This window comes from Acinonyx jubatus, chromosome F2 (assembly GCF_027475565.1).
Source record: "Acinonyx jubatus isolate Ajub_Pintada_27869175 chromosome F2, VMU_Ajub_asm_v1.0, whole genome shotgun sequence".
NCBI classification, from domain to species: Eukaryota; Metazoa; Chordata; class Mammalia; order Carnivora; family Felidae; genus Acinonyx; species Acinonyx jubatus.
Genome location: NC_069394.1, coordinates 37,541,177 through 37,561,106, shown reverse-complemented (window position 1 = coordinate 37,561,106; position 19,930 = coordinate 37,541,177). Strand labels below are relative to the sequence as shown.

Here is a 19,930-nt window from a genome sequence, read left to right as displayed (position 1 = left end):
CACAAGAAAAATTGACCCATCACCCAGCCACAAGCCATTTAAATATTTTTACATATATTCTTCTAGTTTTATCCCAATTTATTTTACCTTTTATTGAATTGCCTTTAAATTTTCTATATGCTATAAGAATGTTTCCATTATCACAGGGTTTATAACTATTATTTTAAAGATTAATGCTGTGTACTATTTTGTCACTTGAATACATCACACTTTGCTTTACCATTCGTTATTTTTGGAGATTTAGATTGTTTCAAATATTTTCTATTATAAATATATATGAAATTCTCAATATTAACCAATTTTTGTATTTCCTTAGCATAGATTTCTAGAAATGGAATTTATTACTTAAAAGGTATTAAGTTTTTATTACTAAATTCATATGCAAAACTATAAACTACTACCAACAATATGTTACCAGGGGTTGGGAAACTTTTTCTTAAGGGGCCAGATAGCACATGTTTTAGGCTTGTAGGCCATGTAACGTCTCTAGGAGCTACTTAGTTCTCCTGTTTTAGTACAAAAGCAGCCAAAGACAATATGTAAATAAATGGGCATGGCTGTGTTCCAAAATACTTTATTTAAAAAATTTTACAGAAATATATCCTAATTTGTCGACTGAAGCCTGAACTATCAATTATACCATATTCTTGCTACTATTTGGATTTAACCTTTTATTGTATGTCTAGAAGTTTTTGAATTAAATTTATTTGACCAATTTTTGCTCATTTCTTGTGTTTCAAAATAATAAGGTAGCCTGAAATTAATGTGCTTTATAATTGTGATTGTTTTTTTTTTTTTTTTTAGCGTTTATTTATTTTTGAGACAGAGAGAGACAGAGCATGAACGGGGGAGGGCAGAGAGAGAAGGAGACACAGAATTGGAAGCAGGCTCCAGGCTCTGAGCCATCAGCCCAGAGCCCGACGCGGGGCTCGAACTCACAGACCGTGAGATCGTGACCTGAGCTGAAGTCAGAGGCTTAACCGACTGAGCCACCCAGTCGCCCCAAATTGTGATTGGTTTTAATAGCTATAGCAGTAATTCATTAATTTTCCTTCTATTCTATATTTTTATACTTGTTCCATATTAATCTTTGATGTTTCAGAAGACTCTAATCCAATTTAGAATACCTAAATGGTAATGACTTCTATATATCCTTTTAATAGTTGCAGGGATAGATTTGATTTAATACTGGAATGCTGTTCAGAAACCAGAACTCTAATTTTGTTACTAATCCTCACAACTAGGTAAGGTTTGTAACCTTGAGAACTCTGTATAAGGCTTACTGTTCCCTGCTCTTTAAATTTACATGTATCTTAAAAGTGTTTTTATGCCTGTGTTACAGATGTAAAAACTGGAATTATGGTCAGGTAGAATAAAGTATTGGCATGTTTCAGAGACTTGCTGTTCTTTATGGTGTTATGTGTGATGTAAGTAGAATAAGATTCTAAGTAACCATCAAGTGCTCTAGAAGTATTTTTTGGAAAATAGTAAGTAGGCTAAGTTAAACATGCAGATTTATTTATTTTTTTGCCTCAGCCATCAGGTCTTTGCCTCACACACCAAAACAAGCCAAATTAGGGGAACAATCATTTTAGTCTCAGGTTACTTTGTGAAAACAAATACTGGGAGTTTTTATTTGGTTGGTTTTGATATATACAGGAAAATAATTTACTAAAAATGTTTTGGTTTATTGTTGGGACTTGGTGATCCCAAGGTTCTTGTATTTAAAAAGCAGCTTGAGTTTTTGAGGAATTGGAAAAATAGCTTGGCTGGAAAAGGATGACTGCTGGAATGGAGGGCGTATCTTGGACTTAGAACAACTAGAAATTTATTGTGTGATTTATGTGATGAGATTTTAGAAGAAATGAGAAGTAATGTTGTTAAGTACCAGAAAATACATGCTTATCTGGTCTTGATCAATAAAGCATTGCTTTTAATTTCTAAGTTAAGATTTATTATTATTAATAAAAATTTTAGTATTTGTGGATTTGATAATTAAATCAAAATGTACATTTTGTTTTCATAGCTAGTCTGTTGAGTACTATCATGATTTCAAGAGTCCTTTCCAACCTTTACTAGTACATGGAATTTAAAAAGGACAGACGCCATCTAATGTGGATGACTCAAGATTCTTCTTCCAATTTGTTTTAAGAATCATAACAACAAACATTTATTAAGCTTCTTGCTAGAATCTATACCAAAAAATACAAGAATATGGTCCTTCATTGTGTGTGTTTAACATTTAAACCAGATATCGATAACTTTATATAATCAGCAAAATTAAAATTAAATTAAAATCAGTATAATACATATTCAGCATTTAGAATTAAGCATGATCAGAGATGACCTGTATTGGCTTTAAATTATGAAACCAAACTAATACTCTTTTATTCCAAGTTATTATACATCAACTCATATTTTATGCATCATTAATTAAGATAATTGTATCATGTTGTTTATACTGTCTTTTTTTTATTAATATGAAATTTATTGTCAAATTGGTATCCATACAACACCCAGTGCTCATCCCAATAGGTGCCCTCCTCAATGCCCATCACCCCCTTTCTCCTCCCTCCCGCCCCCCATCAACCCTCAGTTTATTCTCAGTTTTTAGGAGTCTCTTATGGTTTGCCTCCCTCCCTCTCTGTAACTTTTTTTTCCCCCTTCCCCTCCCCCATGGTCTTCTGTTAGGTTTCTGAAGATCCACATAAGAGTAAAAACATATGGTTATCTGTCTTTCTCTGTATGACTTATTTCACTTAGCATAATACTCTCCAGTTTCATCCACGTTGCTACAAAAGGCCATATGTCATCCTTTCTCATTGCCAAGTAGTATTCCATTGTATATATAAACCAAAACTTCTTTATCCATTCATCAGTTGAAGGACATTAGGGCTCTTTCCATAGTTTGGCTATTGTTGAAAGTGCTGCTATAAACATTGGGGTACAAGTGCCCCTATGCACCAGCACTCCCGTATCCCTTGGGTAAATTCCTAGCAGTGCTATTGCTGGGTCATAGGGTAGATGTATTTTTAATTTTTTGAGGAACCCCCACGCTGTTTTCCAGAGCAGCTGCACCAATGTGCATTCCCACCAACAGTGCAAGAGGGTTCCCATTTCTCCACATCCTCTCCAGCATCTGTAGTTTCCTGATTTGTTCATTTTAGCCACTCTGACTATATTTCCCTGATGATGAGTGACGTTGAACATCTTTTCATGTGCCTGTTGGCCATCTGGATGTCTTCTTTAGAGGAGTGTCTATTCATGTCCTGCCTTGTTTATACTGTCTTTACAATGCTCATAGCCTCAAGTTATTTACTGTACGCTAATACAATTAAGATATATGATGGAGGTTTGCGTCCATTTATAAAAGAGATGAAGAAATACTTGAATTGATAAAACTATTCATAATATTGGACAGCAGAAAATACTTTATTGAGGTAATAAGTGAATTGAGTAGTTTTATAGTTATATCTTGGTTTATAATGTATAGTTTGATTATATTGTCTTCTAAGACAGTTTAAAGTGAAGAATTGGTTTGAAAAGTTATTGTTATAGGATTGTAGATTTGTTCAAAATGATTGGTGTGGGATCACTGTGATGGAGATTTTGAATAATGAAAATCCTGAATAAAGAATATTGACAAATTGCGGATAAATAAGAGACTTTTATGACATCTGGTAATTTTCTAAATGGTTTTTTACTTGTGGTGAATCAAATTAGGCTTCTGTTTCTTATATGAACCAAAGCTTTCATTGAAATTCAAAAATGGTCAGGAATAATGCTGGTGTAGTTTCTGGGTTTTAGAATATAAATAATTATTACTAAATCATGAAGTGATAGTTTCTTTTACCTTGATTTGTATATAGCATGGTTCCTAGAATTGCCTGTCTTTTCCAGAGTATACTACTTGTGTATTGTCCCCCATACATTCAGAGATACTACTATTTTATGTTTCAGTAAGCATGTCTATTATATATTTTGTTTAATCATACATATACATATGTTTAATACCTGAAATTTCTGTGCAGTATACCTGTTTTTTCACTTTATTTTTAAAAAATGGTTATTTATTTATTTTGAGAGAGAGAGTGAGAGAGAGTGTGTGTGTTCTTGTGAGCTGGGGAGGAGCAGAGAAAGAGGGAGGGAAAGAATCCCAAACAGGCTCCAGGCTGTCAGCAGAGTTTGATCTCATGAACCATGAGATCATGACCTGAGCCAAAATCGAGAGTTGGATGCTTAACTGACTGAGTCATCTAGTCCCTCTATTTTATTTTTTAAGCTTTTATTTTAATCACTTGGTGCTCATCACAACAAGTGAACTCCTTAATCCCCATCACTTATTTCCCCCACCCACTTCCCCTCTGGTAACCATCAGTTTGTCTTTTATAGTTAAGAGTCTGTTTCTTGGTTTGGCTCTCCCTTTTGCCCTTTGTACCTTCGTTTTGTTTCCTAAATTCCACATGTGAATGAAATCATATGGTATTTGTTTTTCTCTAGCTCACTTATTTCACTTCAGCATTATACAGCCTAGCTCCATCTGTATCATTGCAAACAGCAATATTTCATTCTTTTTTATGGCTCCGTAATATTCCACTGTGTGTGTGTGTGTGTGTGTGTGTGTGTGTGTGTGTGTGTGCGCGCGCGCGCGTGCACGTGTGTGTGTGATGCATGCATGCATCTTTTTCCATTCATCAACTGATGGAAGCTTGGGCTGTTTGCATATCTTGGCTGTTGTAAATAATGCTTCTATAAACATTGGGATACATGTATCCTTTTGAATTAGTGGTTTTGTATTCTTTGGGTAAGTAGTCAGTAGTACAGTTGCTGGATTGTAGGGTGGTTCTATTTTTGACCACTTGAGGAACCTCCATACTATTTTCCAGAATGACTGCAACAGTTTGCATTCCCACCAACAGCGCATGAGGGTTCCTTTCACTCTACATCTTTGCCAATAGCTGTTGTTTCTTGTGTTATTGGTCTTACCCATTCTGACAGGTGTGAGGTGATATCTCATTGTAGCCTTGATTTGCATTTCCCTGATGATAAGTGATAATGGACATCTTTTTATGTGTTCGCCATCAGAAAGTCTTCTTTGGAGAAATGTCTGCTCATGTCTTTTGCCTGTTTTTTAACTGAGTTATTATTTTTTGGAGGGTGTTGAGCTTGATATGTTCTCTATAGGTTTTGTATACTAATTCTTTATCAGATATGTCATTTGCAAATATCTTCTCCATTCTGAAGGTTGCCTTTTAGTTTTGCTGATTGCTTCCTTTGATGTGATTTTTTCTTTTATTTTGACATAGTCCCAATAGTTTATTTTTGCTTTTATTTCCCTTGCTTCAGGAGACCTATCTAGAAAAATGTTCCTACAGGAACAGAGAAATTACTGCCTGTGCTTGCTTGTAGGATTTTGATGGTTTCTTGTCTCACATTTAGATTTTGACTCCATTTTGAATTTATTTTTGTGTATGGTGTAAGAAAGTGGTCCAGTTTCATTCTTTTGCATATTGGTTTCCAGTTTTCCTAACACCATTTGTTAAAAAGACTGTCTTTTTTCCTATTGGATATTCTTTCCTGTTTTGTCAAAGACTAACTTGACCATATAGTTCTTGGTTTATGTCTGGATTTTCTATTCTGTTCCATTGATCTTTTTGTGTAGGTATCTTTTTGTGCCATTACCATAGTGTTTTTATTGTTACAGCTTTGTAATATAACTTGAAAGTGGGAATTGTGATGCCTCCAGATTTGCTTTTCTCTTTGAAGATTGCTTTGGCTATTCAGGGTCTTTTGTGGTTCCTTACAAATTTCAGGATTATTCTTGTTCTGTGAAAAATGCTTTGGTATTTTTATAGGGATTGCATTAAATGTGTAGATTGCCTTGGGCAGTATGAACATTTTGACAAAATTTGTTCTCCTAATCCATGAACATGGAATGTCTTTCCATTTCTTTGTGTTCAGTTTCATCCTTGTTTGGTGTGTGTAGCTTTCAGAGTACAGGTCTTTCACCTCTTTGGTTAAGTTGATTCCTAGGTAGTTTATTGTTTTTGGTGCAATTGTGAATGGGATTATTTTCTTAATTTTACTTTCTGCTGCTTCATTATTAGTATAGGAATGCAACAGATACCTGTATGTTGATTTTGTATCCTGTGACTTTATTGAATTCATTTATCGTTCTAGTAGTTTTTATGGTGGACTCTTTTGGCTTTTCTACACATAGTATCATGTCATCTGTAAGTAGTGAAAGTTTGACTTCTACTTTGCTGATTTTGATGCTTTGTATTTCTTTTTGTTGTCTGATTGCTGTGGCTATGACTTCCAGTACTATGTAGAGTAAAAGCGGTGAGAGTGGACATCCTTGTTTTGTTTCTGACCTTAGGGGAGAGGCTCTCAGTTTTTCCCCATTGAGGATGATGCCATCTGTGGGTTTTCCATATACGGCCTTTATTATGTTGAAGTATGTTCCCTCTAAAGAAGGTTTTTATCATGAATCGATGTTCTACTTTTTTGCTTGCTTTTTCTGCATCTGTTGAAATAATCTTATATGGTTCTTGTCCCGTCTTTTATTGATGTGATGTATTACATTGATTGCTTTGCAAATATTGAACCACCTTTGTCCCCCAGGAATAAATCCCATTTGATTGTGGTGGATGATTTTTTTAAGGTATTGTTGGATTCATTTTGCTAGTGTTTTGTTGAGGATTTTGGAGAAATTTCAGAGAAATTGGCCTGTAGTTCTCTTTTTCTGTGGTGTCTTTATCTGGTTTTTCCAGTATATCAGGGTAAGCTGGCCTCATAGAATGAATTTGTAAGTTTTCCTTCCTTTTCTATTTTTTGCAAAATGCTTTTTTCACTTTATACTATTTTCCATTATTTGTTATTATATGTACGTGTACTTACATATAAGTAAGCACATAATTTAATATCTGAATGGTGTTCCATTAAAGAAATTACCATACTTTGTAGATGTTGATGTCATTTACATATTTATTATTGTAGAGACTATTACAAACGAACATCTTTGTGCATGTATTTTTAAGAATATTTACAAGTGTTACTGTAGGATTCCAAAAGCTGAAATTGCTGGGTCAGTGAGTATGTACATTTAAAATTTTGATGGGTAATAAATTGCAAAATGGCCTTCAAAATGCCTGTGGCAATTTCTTTTTTTTTTTTTTTTTTTAAGCATACATGAAAGTGCTTTATCTTCCATGGCCTTATCTGTAATAGAATTTCATTCACTAAAGGTTTTGTTAATCTGTCATTGGAAAATTATTTTTGGGGGGAGTTTTACCTTGCATTTCTTTGCTGTTAGTGATGTTGAGCATTAGTGAAGGCTGCTTGTAGTTATTCTGTGATTTGTCTATTTATGTTTTTGGCCTATTTTTTCTGTTCGGTTGTATAGCATTTTTTTTTTTTTTGAAATTTTAGGATGTTTTCCTGTATCATGAATATTATCTGTGTTATGTATTTTTCTAGTATTTTCTTGTGGTTTGATTTTTGCCTTCAATTTTGTTTATAGTTCATCATTTGGAAGTTCTAAGCTTTTCATTGTGATAGTGGTGTCTGATTATCTTTATGGTTTTAGACTTTTATGTCTTGCACATGAAAACTTTGAAACATCACAAAGTAATAATTGCTGACACAGTTTGAGATGAATATTTCATTTGTGCATTCTTTGCTAATTGAGAAGATACATGAATCAGATAGAAGGAGACCAATTATTAACTTAATGTCTGATAAAATTGATTAACATTTGATCTGGAGAGAATGAAAAACAACAGTAGGAAAAATAAACACACACACACACAGTCTTGATGAAATCCAATTCTTACACCTTCTCTGTGCCTGAATTGGACTGAAGAAAAACATGAAACCACAATGAGTTGACTCACTTTGAATTTATGACCAAGGGACACAATGGCTCCTTAATGCTGTAAAGCGATAAAACGTGTCACAATTTCACACATTAGGCAGTTTCCTAAAATACTCATAATCTTCCCTGCCATCCTTAGCTGAAATGAGCTCTATATTCTCAGTGTTATACTTGGCTAAAGAATGGTAAAATCAGTGGTGGTAGAAAGTCTGAATGGTGAAGGCTAATTTGAATCAAAGGATGCACAAAATTTGGATAGATGGAAAGAAGAAAGTACGTATGGACACAAATAAGTGCTTAATAAGTATTTTTATATGATATGAATTGGACTTATCAGTAAAACTAGTAAGTTTAGAGGACAGTAATGGACTCTACAATAAACTGGAAAATAAGACAAATGTATTGTTACACTATTTTACTTCCAGTTACCACCATCCTGTTCTTTCTGCTCTGTGGGCATATATTTTAGTTCTTTGTGCAATTCGAACCCCCCATAGCATTGTTGTTACTCCTACTTTAAGTAGTCATAAGTGTTTTAAAAGAGATTTAAAGATATATATGCATATGTATATGTACATATATATGTATAAGTATATATATGTGTATATATATGTATGTGTATGTATATATATGTACATATATACATGTATATGTATGTATATAGCATATTTTTTAAGATGTCCTTTTTGTTTACCAACATACTTAGTCTTTCTGGTGTTTTTCATTCCTTTTCTATAATTGAAATTCCATCTTGTACAAGTTCCTTTCACTCTAAAGCACTTCTCATATTTTCCAGTAGCTCAAGTCTTTGGGAGGCAAAGTGTTTTTTTTGTTTTGTTTTGGCTTCATTTTTAAAGCATATTTTCAGCAGATATATCAATCTAGGTTGTCTTTTCTTGTTTTAGCACTTTAAAGATACCATTCCATTATTTTTGCATCACCATTATTTCTGAGGAGTTGTCCTTATCATGATTCCCTTATACGTATTGTGGGTTTTTTTTCTGAGTGATTTTAAATTTTTTTCTGTTTTGGATTTCCTGCAGTTTGATTGTGATGCATCTAGATCTGTTTTTCTTTTTAATTATTCTTTTTGAGAATAATTATTTTTGTATTTCTTTTTAATTATTCTTTTAAAAATTCTTATTTTTTTTAATCTGTCAGTTGGTATTGTTTATCAGTTTTGAAAAATTCAAATAATTTTTCACCTCCTTTCTCTTTAGTTCATGCACACTGTCTACCTTTTTCACTATATTCTTTAACATATTTATCAGAGTTGTTTTAAAGTTGTTGATAATTCCAATATTTTTGGCACCTTTTGAACTTATGCTAATAACTATTTTCTTTTTTGGTAAAAAAAAAAAGAATTATGTGTTTTCATAATTTTTCTAATGAATGTTCAATGTTGCGTGTAAAAAGAATAATAAAAGTACGTATGACAGAAAAACGTTTATGCCCATAAAAGAACATGCCTCTTCTTTTGTCATGTAAAAGGTGTAGTTGAATTGGATCTAGTTTTGGCTTTCTTTTTTTCCCTCTCTTTCACTTTATTTTTAAATTTTTATTACTGAAGTCTAGTTGACGTACATTGTTATATTGGTTACAGGTGCACAACATAGTGAATCAACAATTGCATACATTATGCAATGCTTACCATGTTTAGTGTAGTTACCGTCTATTGCCATATAACATTACTAAGATAATATTGACTATATTCTTAATGCTATATGTTCTTTGCTTTCTAGTCTGCAGTTGTGCTGGGTCTGGTTCTTGATTTATTTGTATTAAGTTCACCATAGGCTTCACAGTTCTTGAGAACAGCATTGGAATCTTTATTTCAGTATGGTTTGTGATTTTCTCTTAGTTCTCTTTGCCTGTACTGAGACCTAAGATGCCTTGTTCACTTGTCTGTATCGCGGGATCTGTCTTATTCCCTCTTTCTTTCTTCCAGTCACAGATAGCCCTGTTTGGTGCTCACTGAAAAGTTGAGAATGACTGTGGGATTTCTTTCATTTCTCCTTGGGCTCAGACATCATCAGCCTCCACATGCCTGTGTGTTAGAAGGGTCTTCCTCATTTCTCCAGGCCAGTCCCCTGCCACTCTCCTGGGTATTTGGTGGAGGTGTGTTGAAAAGAAATGGCACTCCTCTTGTGTCTAGAGTTCTCAGGGATTCTAAATTGTCATGCTAGTCCCCATACTTGTGTTTAAACATTTGTTGAAAGTTCTTTTGTTTTTTTCTTAACAACTTGTTTTTCTTCCTACTGCTATGCCAAGAATAAAACCTACCATTCATTCCTTCCTGCCTACGAAGGGCCTTTCACGTTTATGATTTTTGTTCATTAGGTTTCTTTGCAAATTCTGCTGTCTGATGAAGGTTGAAAAGCTTTGATATGTTGGTTACATGGCTTGTTATTGTTACGATGGATAGAGTTCTCCTGTGATTTTCCAAATCCTATGGGAAGACATGGTAATTGTTAATTAAGTAACATGAGCTACCATATGCACATACCTAAAAGGCTTATTGCATTATACTAAACCTGACAATTACCTTGGATAAATTTGCCACTAGTTGGCGGCTCATCCCTGCTCTGTCATTTCTTAGCCTCTGATTACTTTATCTTCTCTTTATTCTCCACCCATATTTTTGATTCTTTGTTTACAGGCCAAAATTCTTAAAATTATTCTTAAAAATAAGAGTAGCTATTAATTTCTTAAGAACTACACAAATCTAAAAAGTCTGTACTTTACTATAGCTGCGTAATAGAAAAATAGTGAGTTTTAGCCACTGAAACTTAGATGAAGATGAGTATGTCTTTTGTCTCATTCATTAGTTTAAGATAAAATGCAGGGTACTTGTCACTTTTTAGAACTTGATATTTTACAGGGTCATCTCATTGGTTGACATAGTTTCTATAGGTGATAAGAAGCATATATATTTAAATGCTGTGCACCTTTGGTTTCTCACTCTTATTTCATTCTCATTCTACAGCTTAGGATGTAACTGAAAATGATGGTGGTGGCTTGGTTTAACTAATTTGTGAAGCCAGAGTGGAATGTGGATAAATGAGCCATTTTGGCAACGAGCAGAGAAATAAAGCACACTTTTCTCATTAGTTGTTTTCCAGGCTAAAATTAAACAGAGTAGTATATTGCCAAATTTAATGATTTATGGGGGATCTGTTCTAAGTAAATTCAGTATCAGACTAGTTGTCTACACACTTACATGTCAGAACTTGTGTGTTATTTTTAAAGGCTCTGTCTTGTAAATTGAGTTTAATATGAAAATATCCTTTTAAATTTGAAAGAACATTATCTCTATAATTTCAACTAAATTGATAGATTATTCTCTTTTATCACCCATTTAACATTCCCATAGTTCCAGCCTGTGTGTCATTTAGTTATCTCTGATTTAATGTAATCACATGACTTTTATGAACATTAGTTGGTGAAATAGTTTTTAACTTCTTCATTATAATAAAATAAAACTTTCAAGATTAGTTTTCACATGAAAATATTTATTGCATTGGTTTTCCTCCTCCTCTCTCTAAAATCTTGATTAAAAAGGAATTCTAACTTACTGAGAAAGTTTTAAAAAATTTTACTTAACACATTTACTTTTCAATACATAGGAAAAGATTTTTAAATAACTTGCCCAATATGGAGAATGTCTGCAGTTTTTAAATTTACTTTTACCTTTTGTAGTTAGCATAGTATTAAATTTATAAACTGCTTTATATAGGGCGTTGGGGTATACTTTTCATAATTTCAAAAAAAAAAGTTTGTGCCTTGTACTTCAGATGCATAATATTAGGGAGAGAAAAATTATCCTGATAGATTCTTTTTATTTTTTTATTTTTTTAAAATTTTCTTTTACTTCTTCTTCTTTTTTTTTAATGTTTATTTATTTTTGAAGGAGAGAGAGACAGAGCATGAGCAGAGGAGGAGCAGAGAGAGAGAGAGAGACACAGAATCCGAAGCCGGCTCCAGGCTCCGAGCTGTCGGCACAGAGCCCAATGTGGGGCTCGAACTCACAAGCTGTGAGATCATGACCTGAGCTGAAGTCGGACGCTTAACCGACTGAGCCACCCAGGCACCCCATGATACATTCTTTTTAAAAAAATACATGTAATTTTAAATTTTCTTCCTCTATATTCTTATAAATATAACACTTTCTACCTAGACAAGAATACATGTTATGTATATGTAAATTTGAGGTAAAATCATATAATGAATACCATAGATTGTTTTGCTAAGAAGTTGTCAATTTATTTGTGTTTAAAAAAACTTTTTTAAATGTCTGTGTATTTTTGAAGGAAAGAGAGAGAGAGAGCGAGCAAGCACGAGTTAGCCGGGGAGGGGCAAAGAGAGGGAGACAAATCTGAAGCAGGCTCCAGGCTCTTAGCTGTCAGCACAGAGCCCCACATGGGGTTGGAACTCACTAACTGTGAGATCATGACCTGAGCCAAAGTCAGATACTTAACTGTCTGAGCCTCCCAGGGGCACCAATTTGTTTGTGTTTTTATTCCCCAGGTGATCATTCTTGTTGTTTGGAATATTTTTAATCTTCTTTTCCCTTCAGTGTTGGCAACTTCTTTCCAGTTTGCTTAATTAAATGTGTTTATTTTCATTTTTTTAAGTTTTTATTTAATTTCCAGCTAACATACAGTGTAATATTGGTTTCAGGTGTACACTTTAGTGTTTCAACACTTCCATACAACACCTGGTGCTCGTGACAAGTGCACTCCTTATTCCTGATCACTTATATCACCCATCCCCCACCCACCTCTGGTGGCCATCAGTTTGTTCTGTATAGTTAAGAGTCTGTTTCTTGGCTTGTCTCTCTCTCTCTCTCTCTCTCTCTCTTTTTTTTCCTATGCTTGTTTTGCTTCTTAAATTTCTTATGTGAGTGAAATCATATGGTATTTGTCTTTCTCTGATGTGTTTCCCTTAGCATAATGCTCTCTAGCTGCACCTGTGTCATTGCAAATGGTAAGATTCATCCCTTTTATGGCTGAGTAATATGCATTATATATGTATATACCACATCTTCTATATCCATTTATCAGTCCATGGACACTTGGGTTGTTTCCATAATTTGGCTATTGTAGATAGCATCAGGGTGCATATATCCCTTCGAATTAGTATTTTTGTATTCTTAGGGTAAATACCTAGTGTAATTGCTGGATTGTAGGGTACTTGTATTCAAAAAAATTTTTTTAATGTTTATTTAATTTTGAGAGAGAGAGAGAGAGAGAGTGAGCAGAAGAGGGGCAGAGAGAGAGAAGATGCAGAATCTGAATACGCTCCAGGCTCCAAGCTGTCAGCACAGAGCCTGATGTGGGGCTGCATCTCACCAACTGCAAGATAATGACTTGAGCTGAAGTCAGACTCTTAACTGACTGAGCCACTCAGGCACCCTGTTGCCTGGTACTTCTATTTTTAACTTTTTGAGGAACTTCCATACTGTTTTCCAGAGTGCCTGCACCAGTTTACATTTCCACCAGTAGTGCAAGAGGATTCCTCTTTCTCCACATCCTTGCCAACACCTGTTATTTCTTGTGTTGTTGATTTTAGTCATTCTGACAAGCGTGAGGTGATATCTCATTGTAGTCTTAAATTACATTTTGTTTTAATTATACAGTTTGGTTTTCTTGGGCTTCTTCTTGGGTTTTAGGCTTAACTATCTTTCATCAATTCTGTAAAATTCTCAGGCATCATCTTTTTAACAATATTGCCTCTTCCCTACTTTTTAGTATCTCCACATGGAATCTGATTAGACATATATTTGGTCTTCTTAAGTCCTCATATCTCTTCACCTCATTTTAATAATCTTTCATTTTTGTCTTTCAGATGCATTCTAATGATTTCAGGTACTTCTTCCACTTCACTGTTTTTCTCTTCAACTATATCTAATCAGCTATTGAACCTGCCTAATGAGTTTTTTACATCAACAATTAAATATGTCACTTTCATAGTTTCCATTTTTTCTTTAAATATGTTCTTTCCTGATACTCTGTATGATACCATACTTTTGCATTTTAAACATTTTATACAGAGGTGCTTTTTTTTCTCTATATTCTAATATCTCCAGTGCTTGAAAGTCTAAATTAGTTGTTTGTTGATTTTTCTGACTCTGTCTCACAGAGTCAGTTGTGATTTTTTGTTAAGAAAACCATTCCCAGATCGTAATTTGTGGCAGTTATATGACAGTGAATTGGAGATTTTTCAGACAGAATACTTGATTCTGTTAATGGCTAATTAATCGCTAGAGGGACATTTCTCAGCAAGAAAATCTAAGGCTCATCTACCTCTCTTTTCTCTTGACCCCAGTTTGAGAATCCCATTTATATCCTCCCTCATGGCAACTGCTTTTTTTTTTTTTTTTTAATGTTCCCTTTTCAAGAGGTAACACATCTCAGATCTTTTCAATAATTGTTTTGGTGTTTCCATATATTTTAGTTTTATTTTATTTTGTTTATTTTATTTTTGTTTATTTGTTTTACATTTATTCATTTTTGAGAGACAGAGAGCACAAGCAGGGGAGGGGCAGAGAGAGAGAGAGAGAGACATAGAGACATAGAGACATAGAATCCGAAGCAGGCTCCAGGCTCTGAGCTGTCAGCACAGAGCCCGACACGGGGCTTGAATTCACAAACCGTGAGATCATGACCTGAGCCGAAGTCAGACGCCCAACTGACTGAGCCACCCAGGCGCCCATCCATATTTTTTAAATAACATAACTTTTCTTGCTCTTTCTTGATTGTTTACTTAAGAGTATAATTTATTAATGCCTTACAGTTGAAAATTATATTTGGCCAACTTTCACTCTCTCCTCCTATCATACTCTCAATATTGTTATATCAAGTTTGATTAATTAATGCATCTGGGTTTTTTTAGAATTTACATACTTCTGTCTATAAATATAATTCGTGGTACCCTTTATTGTGTACTGACTTTCCTTTATAACATTTGTTTTCCCTGTATTTAATACTGTGTTTTATTGTTACTACATTTTCCATGTTACCATGGAAACTGTTCCAAGTAACAGTTCCATGACCTGTTACTACTTCACTGTTGTCATTTTGGGGATTCCTGTCACTTTTCTCCTGCGTTGGATCCTTTTGTCTCCTGGATCCCATATTTTTCTTTATTGTTGCAAGTGCTGTGTGTCTGTGTGTCTGTGTGTGGAACACATTTCTTTATTGTTAAGCATATATTATTTGTGGTGTCTTTAATATTTATATGATTTTAATTATAAAACAAATTACAGTGGCCTTATGTGATAGGAAATAGTTCATATAATTCAAATCTAACTAATTTCATTTCTTTATTTGGAATTTAGAAACGTCTTTTAACTTTTAAGATTGAATGATATATTCTTGAATTTAAATATTCTTGAATTCTTGAATTAAAATTTTAAAACTCTATTGAAATGTATACAGTTAATTTCTTTAAAAGGTTTTAATAAACAATTTTTATGCATTGTATTACAGGAAAAATACATATATTAAATTATATTTTCTATTTGACTTCATTTATGACTTACCTTTTGCAATCATTTTGTATTTAGTTTCACATCATCATTCCTTCCTGATGTGTATTTAAGCAAATTATTGCTCAGCAGCACATGCATTTGTACATGGAAGTGGATGGAATTGCTGTGGTCTCAGAATGCTGCTTTGGAATCTACACTGATTCTGGGTCCCTGGGAGAACACCTGGCAATTTTTGCTTGTTTGAAAATTCTGTGTAAAAGTTTTATTAAAAAAAATTTTTTTTTAAACATTTGCTTTTTTTTTTAAACATTTATTTTTGAGAGAGAAAGAGAGAGAGCGGGCGTGAGTGGGGGGGTGGGGCAGAGGAGAGGGAGGCACAGAATCCGAAGTAACTCCAGGCTCTGAGCTGGAGCCCGGCATGGGGCTCAAACCCACAAACTGTGATGACATGACATGAGCCGAAGTCGGATGCTCAATTGACTGAGGCACTCAGACACCCCTGTGTAAATGTTTAAAAAGGAAGGGTATTTCTCTTGCGCGCTCTCCTCCATCATTCTATCTCTGTGTCTGTGTGGCTCACTTTTCATAGACCTTGGTAATAATAGTTACTGTGTGGTTTAGATAACCTGCAAAATTATAGAACAAGTTGCACCTAAGTTGAGAACTCAGGTATCATGTACTATGACTCTTTGCCCCTACCATGTGGCAATTACTTTTCTAGATACTGGAGTGTAGTTGAGAGCAAATGTGACAAATACTCCTTACTTGATATTCCATATATTTCAGTGGAGCTAATAATATTTTACCAAAAACTGCATTTGCAAATACAAAAATGTATTTATGGATGCACATAATCTGCACATAAGAATGGGATGTTATACTTTAGTTAAATCCGTGTGTTTCTTTTTATCAGAGAGAGACTGAAATACTTGAGTATTTTAGTAAAATACTTGACTAGGACGGAATTGCAACTTGTTACACTTCAGCTTTGTGTTTTATGTCAGAATGTTAGCCTGTGTTTCATCTAGGCAGATCTCTCTCTTGCTTCTGAACGTTTAACTTTGTAATTTGCAGTGATTTATTGAGTGGTTATAATAATCCTTACTTTAACATCATGAATTAAATTTGTGATATAAACAAAAAGGGAGATAATATTCTGTTCTCATGACCAATATAAAAATTGCTCTTTGCTAAAAAATAAAGCTTCTTCTTATTAAAGACAGATTCACTTTTAATGAGATACAATTCATATTCCATAAAAATCACTATGTTAAAGTACATAATTTAGTGGTTTTTAGTATATTTGCAAAGTTGTGCAACAATCACCATTTTCTAATTCTGGAACATTTTCATCACTCCCCAAAGAACCACATATCTATTAGCAGTTCTTTTCCATTCTTTCCTCCTCCTAGGCACTGGCGTACACAAATTACCTTTTTTCTCTATGGTTTTGCCTGTTTTAGCCATTTCATGTAAGTAGAATCCTACAGTATGTGGTTTTCTGTGACTGACTTCTTAGCACGTTTTCAAGGTAGTGTAGCATGAATCAGTACTTTATTCCTTGTTGTGCAAAAATAATTTTCCATTATATGGCTATACGACATTTTGTATATCCATTTAGCAATTCATGGACATTTGTGTCATTCCCACTTTTTGGCTATTATGATTACTGTTTTGGAAATTTAGCTACAAATTTTTGAGTGAACATATGATTTTAGTTCTCTTTGTACATACGCAGGAATAAAATTGTTAGGTCATATTGTGACGGTATATTTGCTTCCTGAGGAAATGCCAAAGTGTTTTTGAATGTATTTGCACCATTTTATGTTCCAACCAGCGGTATATGACGTCTTGAATCCTCCACATCTTTGTATGCACCTGTTAATTTTGTTAGCTATCCTACTTGGTGTGAAGTGATATAAAGCTTATTATTTTTATGAGGAATTAAAATAATTTTAAAATCTTGATTTTTAGGTGCTGTACTCCTTTGTAGTGTACAAGGACTAGCAGTTAATATTGACCCAGTCTTATATACCTGGCTCATTTATCAGCCTCAGAAACGAACCAGTAGACATATGCAGCAGGTGAGAAATTTTTGTAATTTATTCTCTTAATGAATAAATTGTTTTCTGTTTTCTCAGTCATTTGTTAAAGGTCTATATTGTCTGTATTGATTTTTTTTAATTCCTCTGTCTTCCACTCTTCCCCTTTCAAGCAGTTTTACTCCTTCACTTCTAGACTGGAAACTCCAGCTCAAAGTGGAGTTTCATTGATTACTGAGGTGGATTTCTATGCAATTGCTTATAAAGCAGATACGTTAGAGAATAGTTCAGGTAGTCCTGCTTTAGTGGCCCGTTTTCTCTCATAGTGCCTAGATGTTTGTTCTGAGTGTCTGATACATAAGAATTGCATATTAATAGCTTTAATTTTCATTATCACTGTATTTCTTCTACATCTTTAGGTTTATTCAACAAGCATTCATTGGGTGCCCAACCCTTGGATTGGGATGGTTGGTGCAAAAGAGTTGGGATATGCACTTGTTTAAAAGAGTATAAATTACAAAGTATAAAACAGCTAATTGTATTTTCTGAAATGCTTAAATATATTTTCTGTGTTATGATTCTTAAATGTAATTCTGACAGAGTTTATTCCCATTTTAAAGATGAAGAAATTGATGCTAATTGAGATTTGTTTCCCTATTGTCACACATAGTAAATGGCAGAACTAAATATTTTTTCAGGCCAAATTTATGCTATATTGCATTTTCCCATTAGACTTAATTGTAATTTTGTAATATTCTAATTGGAATAGCTTTTTATCTTTTTTTTTTAAATATGGAACACTTCATGAATTTGCCTGTTATCCTTGTGCAAGGGCCATTCTACTCTCTGTATTGTTCCAGTTTTAGTATATGTGCTGCCAAAGTGAGCACTGTCCCTTTTTTTCAAACTTAAAACCAGTTGATAGAAAAATACACAATTTTATAATTACACAATACAACAAAAAAAAAATTACCTGAATAGTACAATCCATGGCTCAAGGAGCATCTTTTTTGTTTTTAGTGTTTATTTATTTTTGAGAGAGAGAGAGAGAGAGAGAGAGAGAGAGAGAGAGTGAGTGAGAGTGCAGGAGAGGGGCAGAGAGAGAGGGGAAAAGAGAGAATCCCAAGCAGGGTCTGTGCTGTCAGCACAGAGCCGGATGTGGGGATCAAACCCACTAGCTGTGAGAGTAACCAGAGGTTGGGTGGGGGGCGATTAACTTGATAAAAAAGTGACCTTTAGTGGTTTTATCATAGAGCCAAGTAAAAGAGACTGTTAAGAATTGGCACCCAGTTCATAAAAGATTTTTTTTTTTTGTAATGCGAAGTGTTTGAGACTTTATCCTGAAGGGTAAAGAGAAACTATAGGAAACTGATATAAAGAAATTTGAGACATCTGGGTGCCTCAGTCAGTTAAGCATCTGACTCTTGATTTCATCTTAGGTCATGATATCACAGTTCATGAAATTGAACTCCACATCGAGCTCTGTGCTGACAACACGGAGCCTGCTTGGGATTCTCTCTCCCCCTCTCTCTGCCCCTCCCCAGCTCATTCTCTCTCTGCCTTTCTCTCTCTGAAAAATAAAGAAACATTAGAAAAAAAGTGTTTTGAATTTTAGAAAGTTTACTCTAACAGAATGTTGAATTAAACTAAAGAAGAAATACAGAGGTAATAAAAATTACTACACAATTCTTAGTATTAGACACTCAGAACAAACATCTAGGCACTATGAGGGAAAATAGGCAAGTAAAATAGAACTATCTAAGCTAGCCTCTAATGTATCTGCTTTAACCAGCAATTGCATAGAAATTCACCTCAGTAGTCAATGAAACTAATGTCAGGGAGAATGTGAGAAATATTTTAATTGTAAATTCTTTTTGCGATACAGTCGACATATTAGTTTTCAGGTGATGATTGTTGATGATAGTTACTGGTAATGATTTGATATTTGTATATACTGTGAAATTATCACCATAAGTTTGGCTAACATCCATCACAACACACAGTTGCAAATTTTTTTCCTCGTTATGAGAACTTTCAAGATTACTCTTTTAGCAACTTTTAAATACACAATATGGTGCTATTAACTATAGTCACATTGTTGTACATTACATCTCATGACCTATTTCTTTCATAAGTGGAAGTTTGTACCTTTTGATCCCTGTCACTCATTCATCCCCACTGCCCCCATGAGTTTTTTGTTGTTGTTTGTTTGTTTGTTTGTTTTAGATACCACATAATATAAGTGAAATCATATGGTATTTTTCTTTCTCTTAATTATTTCACTTAGCCTAATTGCCTTATTAGGTCCATCCGTGTTGTCACAAATGACAAGACGTCCTTCTTTTTTATGACTGAATAACATCCCATTGTAAATTCTTTGTTGGTTACTTTATAAGTGATGGTAATTAGGTCCAGTTCACTAGAGCTATACCTGAAGGTCAGATAATGTTCTAGCAACTGAGGTAAATTAAAAATTCATTTGATTGATACCAAGCACCTTTATTCATTTTTAATTTTTTT

The 19,930-nt window shown here is 34.0% G+C and overlaps 1 protein-coding gene and 1 non-coding gene across 12 annotated transcripts in view; one reads left to right on the top strand and one right to left on the bottom strand.

The window, feature by feature from the left end:
- VPS13B (vacuolar protein sorting 13 homolog B) overlaps positions 1-19,930 on the top strand; it is a 794,855-nt gene that overhangs the window by 318,705 nt on the left and 456,220 nt on the right. For all 11 annotated transcript variants that reach the window (XR_008292721.1, XM_053208413.1, XM_053208414.1 and 8 more), the window contains exon 20: positions 17,343-17,452. Coding sequence is in view for 10 of the 11 variants with exons in the window: in XM_053208413.1 (XP_053064388.1) it covers positions 17,343-17,452 (110 nt within the window). In the remaining variant the exon portion in view is untranslated. The remainder of the gene's footprint in view (positions 1-17,342; positions 17,453-19,930) is intronic.
- LOC113600720 (U6 spliceosomal RNA) lies at positions 18,197-18,300 on the bottom strand. Its single transcript, XR_003421835.1, has one exon. It is a non-coding gene; the product is annotated as a U6 spliceosomal RNA (small nuclear RNA).